Below are 6,858 nucleotides of genomic sequence, written 5' to 3'. Positions count from 1 at the left end.
TTATACACATAAAGTTTGAAGCAAATCGGGTAAAAATAAGAGGGTGATTTCAAAGCATTTTGAAAGTGACACACTTCCTGCTGCCAGTTGGTGGCGCTATAACTTTGACTCACAATAGTCACATCCATGTGATCGGTCTCTTACAGCGAACACACTGCTGAAGTTTCATCAAGATCAGTTAATGTATGCAGAAGTTATAACACACTTCCTGTTTCTTGTTTCTCGCCATAAATTAGTTTCCTCGCCACGGCCAAACCGTTCGAGATATCAAAAATCCCCTGGCAATTTTTCCTCCTCAGTGTCTTGACTTCATGCTGACCGAGTTTCGTGCCGTGGGTTTTCCAAACAACCCTAAATAGCCGACATCCTGTTGGGCTGGGGTAAAAAATCAGAGCATGAAGTATATATGAACCGATGAGATCTATAAGTGTACCGAGTTTCATATTATTCCATGCAAGCGTGTTTGATTTATGGACCAAGTTTTCGGACCGCGTTCCAGGGGGCGCTGTCGAGCCCCCCTGCCACGCCCGGGTACCATCTTCAGCCCGGCCCTGATGGCCGCGGGTTCTGACCCGTGTGCAAAGTTTCAAGAGTTTTTGAGCACGTTAAGGCCCCCAAGAGTGCCCGAATAGTCGATAGAACATTTTAAAAAAATGTATCCTAAGGAAAACAACAGGGCCTTCGCCCTTTCAGGGCTTGGGCCCTAATTAAAGCTGAGCTGTGTAATTTCTGTGCTAGTTGTCACAACCACGCCAGGCTCCACCCTCACACAATCACAGCGCACTCCCTCTCCTGAGTACTGATCACACACCTGCACATCATCAGTACGACAATCACCTCCTGCTTATAAACCTCTCTCTCATTCTTTGTCCAGTATCGTTCGCATCAAGACGCTAACGCTGTGCTTACCTCCTGGACTCCAATATCTACTATCCAGTCTCCGTGTGATTTCTCTGAGTCAACAACATTGATCCTAATCACCAGTTCATTCTCCTGAGTCTTCGCAAATTCCAGTTTGTCTTCATCATCACCAACTGCAAGTATTCGAACTATGTTATCCGAGGTTGATCGTCTGGATCTCTTCTCACCCACATTCCTTCACCTGCACTGCTGAACTTTCACCTGGTTGTTCAATAAACATTATATTACTTGCATCCTTGTGTCAGTCCCTTCTGTCTTGTAACAGAATACCAGACCAACAAAGGGAAGACCGACGAACCCCAGCATGAGCACCGCGGATCCCTTCCAGGAACTCGTTGACGATGTCCGTCAGTCTCTACCGTCCGCTCCACAAGCGCCGCCCACAGCGTCCACTTCCACCGACACTGTCGTCACTACTTCTCCACCGGTGCTAGTCAGTCCCATGGCCCGACCGACGCCCTTCTCAGGATCGGCGGAGGATTGCAATGGGTTCATCTTACAATGCTCACTGGTCTTGGAAATGCAACCACACCTGTATCCAAATGACCTTGCTAAAGTTGCGTTTGTAATTTCACAGTTGAATGGCAAAGCACTACGCTGAGCCGAATCACTCTGGTCCCAGAAGAGTTCTATAATCCAATCTCTCTCCAGTTTTTTCCCTCATCTCAGAGAAGTTTTCGGGAAGCCCACCTGGCTTTGATTGGAGAGCAACTGTACCAGTTAAAACAAGGTTCAATGTCTGTGAGTGAATATGACCTGCAATTTCATACACTAGCTGCCGCTAGCGGATGGAATGAACAAGCCTTGCTCACCACGTATCGTCAAGGTCTGAATCCTCGCGTACGATTGCATCTTGCTGCCTACGAGGATTCCATCGGACTAGAACGCTTTATTCAACTTTCCACCCGCTTCGCAACTCATATGCAGTCATGTCTCGAGGAGCATCAGGACCTGCCACTCACTCTTCCATCTCTTCGTCGACCTGAGTCCATCAGCCCTCCAGAACCTGCCGACGAACCCATGCAGATAGATGGCGCACGGTTGACTCGCACTGAACGAAATAGACGGCTGACCCAGAGTCTGTGTTTATATTGTGGTTCCTCTAAGCACTTCATCTCTAAATGTCCCATTCGCCCTCCTCGTCCCATGGTGAGTGCTATAATTCCTACGTTTGATAACTTGAAACCACTCTCTACTTTTGTGAATTTAACTCCTGCCGATGTTACTATTCCACTCATCGCCCTTCTTGACTCAGGGTCAGCAGGCAACTTCATCTCTGAAGCCCTCTGCCGTCAGCTCAAGCTCAAGTCTACCGCCACGCAGTCCATCTACCAAATTCACTCGATAACTGGCAGACCCCTCAGCCGTAAACAGGTACGTCTCTGTGCTGGTCCCATACAGCTTCAAATAGGAGCCCTACACGTAGAACAACAACATTTGCTGGTTTTGGAGGAATCCCCCGCTGATGTGATTTTAGGGCGCCCATGGTTGGAGCAGCACAATCCTGGAGGACTGGCGAAATACTGAAGTGGGGGGACTGCTGCTTCCCAAACTGTTTTTCTGCACTGCCAGTGCCGGCTGCTCCTCGGGCCAGACAGCTGCCTCTTTGCTCTACATCCATTGAAAGTCCAGTGGAGAAACTTTCGGTGGACGTTCCGCCTTGTTATGCCCATTTCAGTGATGTTTTCTGTCCCCAGCGGGCCTCCATTGTGCCATCGATCTGCTTCAGGTTGAGTCAGTGCCCCGTGGGAAGATTTATCCCGTCACTCCCGGAGGAGAAGGCCATGGTGGAATACATCAAAGAGGCTCTGGATCAAGGTTACATTCGCCCTTCTATATCCCCTGCTGCTTCCAGCTTCTTTTTTTTTGGCGAAGAAGGACGGAGGCTTGCGGCCCTGTCTAGATTACTGCGTACTCAACTGGATCACTGTCTCAAGTTTCGCTACCCCCTTCCTCTCGTCCCCGCTGCACTGGAACATCTCCGAGGTGCCACTGTTTTTTCCAAGTTGGACCTCCGCAGCGCCTACAACCTCATCCGGATACGTGAGGGGGACGAATGGAAGATGGCCTTCGTGACCCCTACAGGCCACTACGAGTACCTCGTTATGCCATATGGATTGGCCAACGCCCCCTCCGTATTCCAGGATTTCATACATGAGGTACTCCGGGAGTTCCTCCACAAGTTTGTCTTGGTCTACATAGATGATATCCTGATTTACTCCTGGAGTATGACTGAACATCGCCACCACGTTGCGGAGGTCCTGAAACGCCTGAGGGATTTCCAGTTGTTCCTGAAAGCAGAAAAGTGCTCTTTTCACCAACCCTCAGTGCAGTTCCTTGGCTATCACATCGATAGCAGTGGCATCCGGATGGGAGAGGGGAAGGTGGATGCCATCCGCAACTGGCCCATACCCACAACTATTAAGGAACTCCAACGTTTCCTTGGATTCTCCAATTTCTACCGTCGCTTAATCCTGAACTACAGTATCATTGCCAGTCCACTTACTCACCTCCTTCGACACAAGCCCAAGTCTCTGTCCTGGACACCTGCTGCCACCCAAGCCTTCGAGTCCCTCAAGAAGTCTTTCACCACCTCTCCTCTCCTGGTTCATCCCGATCCAGAGAAACCTCTGGATCTCTTCTCACCCACATTCCTTCACCTGCACTGCCGAACTTTCACCTGGTTGTTCAATAAACATTATATTACTTGTATCCTTGTGTCAGTCCCTTCTGACTTGTAACACTAGTACCACCAAACAGAAATTCATATATAATGATTTGTAAAACCTTTTGTTTTCAAACACGTTTTCCAAACACTTCTCCTGTCTTCCATTGGTTGTTATAAGCAGATATTCCTCCCCCAAACTTTTTGCTCTGTAGAGCCACATTTGGGAGGAAAAATCAGCTTTTCTTATAGCGGTCTCTACATATTAAAATGGGATAGGATAGGAGAAAATATTTAAACATCAAAAAATTACACAGGACCTTCTCCTCTCGCCATTCTGGGTATAAAGAAACAATGCTTCTAATTCTGTGCTGTCAACAGTATGTCCACTTTATTAAAGGAGTCATAACCTGTCATTTTCACTTTTCCACGAGAATCAATGTATGTTATGATTGCCTAACGATTAAACATTGGCCGGGAAGCCGATATTCAAAAGTGAAGCGTTTGTTTACCCCAGGGTTCGTAAACCAGCCCACGTGCACGCGCACTCAAATACGAGATTTTAATTTCTCCCCCGACTTGACGTCAAGACGGGGCAGGATATACCATATATGGACACCGCAGACATATGCTGCAGGAAGCCCGCCCTGCCCCTCTACCCCTCATATTCAGTCAAGAAAGATGCAGAAATGTAGTGCACACGTGAGTTGCTCTGTGGTTGACTGCCAGAATCAACATTCAAATGTGTTTTCTCTACCAAAAACGGACCAAACTACCAGGGACCAGTGGATGAAATTCATTTTTAATGACGCTGTTCCAACAACCCTATCAACTGGCTCAACGTTAGGTGTCTGCGCTAAACATTTTACACAGGAATCATCACGTTACATGTCTGTAGATGAAAAATATTGAATGTCTAAAAAACCACAACGTGAAACAAGGCAAAAACAACACATGATAGCAAACATTGATCTCTATAACCACTGTAAGCTGATAAAAAAAAGTAGACTACATCTCCGTTAATGTAATCGACATTAAATAAAAGGTAAACTTATGTGGGAGAAAATAGCAACAAACGTTTTAGCTCGTTACTGATGTTAATGTATGTCTCAGTCAAAATGATTGTCTTTACCATTCAGAGACATGTTGATGTAGACGTCCTTCCATTGACAATATATCTTCCGTTTCCAGCTCTGGTTCAGAGTCTGGCTCAAACATATATGGTTGAATTCCGTAGGTCGCGGCCAAGTCGGGTTCATTCACAACTTGCGCCATGATGTCATTTTGGAATGATATGCTGAAGTTACCTGCGGTGTCAAGCCCCCTCCTTCCTGCCACCAATCAACACGCCCCTCACTTGCATTATTAAAATGACCATCCACGACAGCCAAAATATCGCATCAGATCTCGCGAGACAATAATGCATTCAGAAATAAGGGTCAGAGGAGCTCTGTGTTTACTTTTTTTCCACTTTTCTTTTTTAGAAGGGCCTGAAAGACTATAATAGAGCGTGGGTATCCAAGGTAATACTAGGTTATGACTCCTTAAACTTCCTCTTTCTGAATACTTGGAATAGACACCAGTTTGGTTGCCCTGGCTTTTCTTTTTGACAATTTTGATAATTTGGATTTTCCAGTATTTAACTTAAGAACTCTTTCAAAAAAATAAAAACACAAAAATTCTATTCACTTGTAGTTCACTTTATTTATAGTTTCTGCCTTGCATTCTTTACTCAAGAGTACACGTTGACAGGGTCAAAGGTAACGCCAAGGGTTTGAGCTGTTGTTTGAGTAGCAAATAATCTTACATTTTGTCCGGCATGTTGTCCATCCTGCCACACTTTTTATTTTTTTATCTCACTGACAAACTGCTAGGTTAACATGGAGTTGTTTCCCAGAACCTATTCAAGCATGTAAAGGCTTAATACTGTAATACTGAACTTTCCACTTTGGCTGAATGAGACATCTTAGATCAGAGATTATAATTTGGCTGGTCATGGCTAATTTCTCAACATAAAGAATAGTGCTCATTGTCTTTTCAGTGCCATCTTATTGACAGCAGAAAGACTGCGCAATGAAAAAGAACTGCAATGCTTGAACAATGAAGAGACCAATTTAGGGAACTTTCAAATCCCCTTGGGAATTAGGGAGAACAACAAGAAATAGATAACATTGCAGTTAAATGCTTAAATAACCTCAAGGCGCGTTCATTATTTCTGTATATTTCTTTCTCTTTATAAGTGGGATAAAATGTATTATTGTTAAAAACATGATGTTTTCCCCCCCTGGACTATACTAACAAGCTCTGGAGTGAAGACATGAGCTGTTCCCAAATCTAGTGACCGGAGTCTACGGCCGTTTCTCAATACCAAGTACGCAAACTTCGGACTTGCGTCCTTGGCAGTTCGGACTTGCCAAGTTCGACTCAGGAGAACGAACTCCCGAGGACGAGAGGACGCAAGTCCAGTTATTCTGCAAATGGAACAGTGCGTTCTTGATCGCGTCACTCAGCACGCTCTGGCTACTCTGGTTATCTCTTTATGTATATTTTAGGCAAGAATAAAACGAAATGCTACAACTCTGCCTCTTTTCGTCAACAATAAAACGAAATATGTTATAAAACACCACCCTGCCTCTTTTCATTTAAAAATCTTAAACATAGTAGCCTAATGGCCATGTGGTTCAGGCAACGCGTAGCCTATTATCTTCACTGCATATATTTATAACAACATGAACATGATCTTTTTGTTTTCATTTTAAAAATATGAAACATTATTTATTTTTATTGACATTTAACAAACAGAGACAAGGTTGTGTCATTTTATTTTATTGTACATAGTGAAGAGAATGTTAAAATAAATATAAAAATATATATATTTTAAAGTATATAAAATAAAATTACACAACCCTGTCTCTTTTTGTTAAATGTCAGTTTTAATGATCAATAATATCTACAATGATAAATAAGGCAAACAATTCAAACATAAGTAAGCTCTCTAATAGGCTACAAAGTTAAAGTTAAATAGCCTAAATATATAAAGTTATGAAACTTCACTTTGCCCTCAGCTAAAACGATTTTTTGCCAAGGAACAAACAATAGTTTAACGAGACCAAAGATCGACTTATACACAAGACGAATTATACGTCAACTTTATCCAGACATCAGAGCCAGCGGCAAATGTCAGACGCACTAGCCGAGGAGGAAAAGCTGTTCCAGTCGGGGTTGATGAGCGTTGAACACCCGCGGTGAACGCCTGGATGTCACAACTCCGA

At 44.2% G+C, this 6,858-nt stretch overlaps 1 protein-coding gene across 1 annotated transcript; it reads left to right on the top strand.

Moving 5' to 3' along the window:
- The first annotated feature begins 3,149 nt into the window (after positions 1-3,149).
- On the top strand, positions 3,150-3,662 carry LOC130105510 (uncharacterized). The gene has a single exon (XM_056271527.1). It carries the CDS (start codon positions 3,150-3,152, stop codon positions 3,660-3,662), a length of 513 nt encoding a protein of 170 aa, XP_056127502.1.
- Positions 3,663-6,858: the final 3,196 nt, after the last annotated feature.

Source organism: Rhinichthys klamathensis, unplaced genomic scaffold (assembly GCF_029890125.1).
Source record: "Rhinichthys klamathensis goyatoka isolate OS25496 unplaced genomic scaffold, OSU_Roscu_1.1 h1tg000321l_1, whole genome shotgun sequence".
Taxonomy (NCBI): Eukaryota; Metazoa; Chordata; class Actinopteri; order Cypriniformes; family Leuciscidae; genus Rhinichthys; species Rhinichthys klamathensis.
The sequence above is the reverse complement of the archived record's forward strand: the minus strand, read 5'-3'. Positions and strand labels throughout refer to the sequence as shown.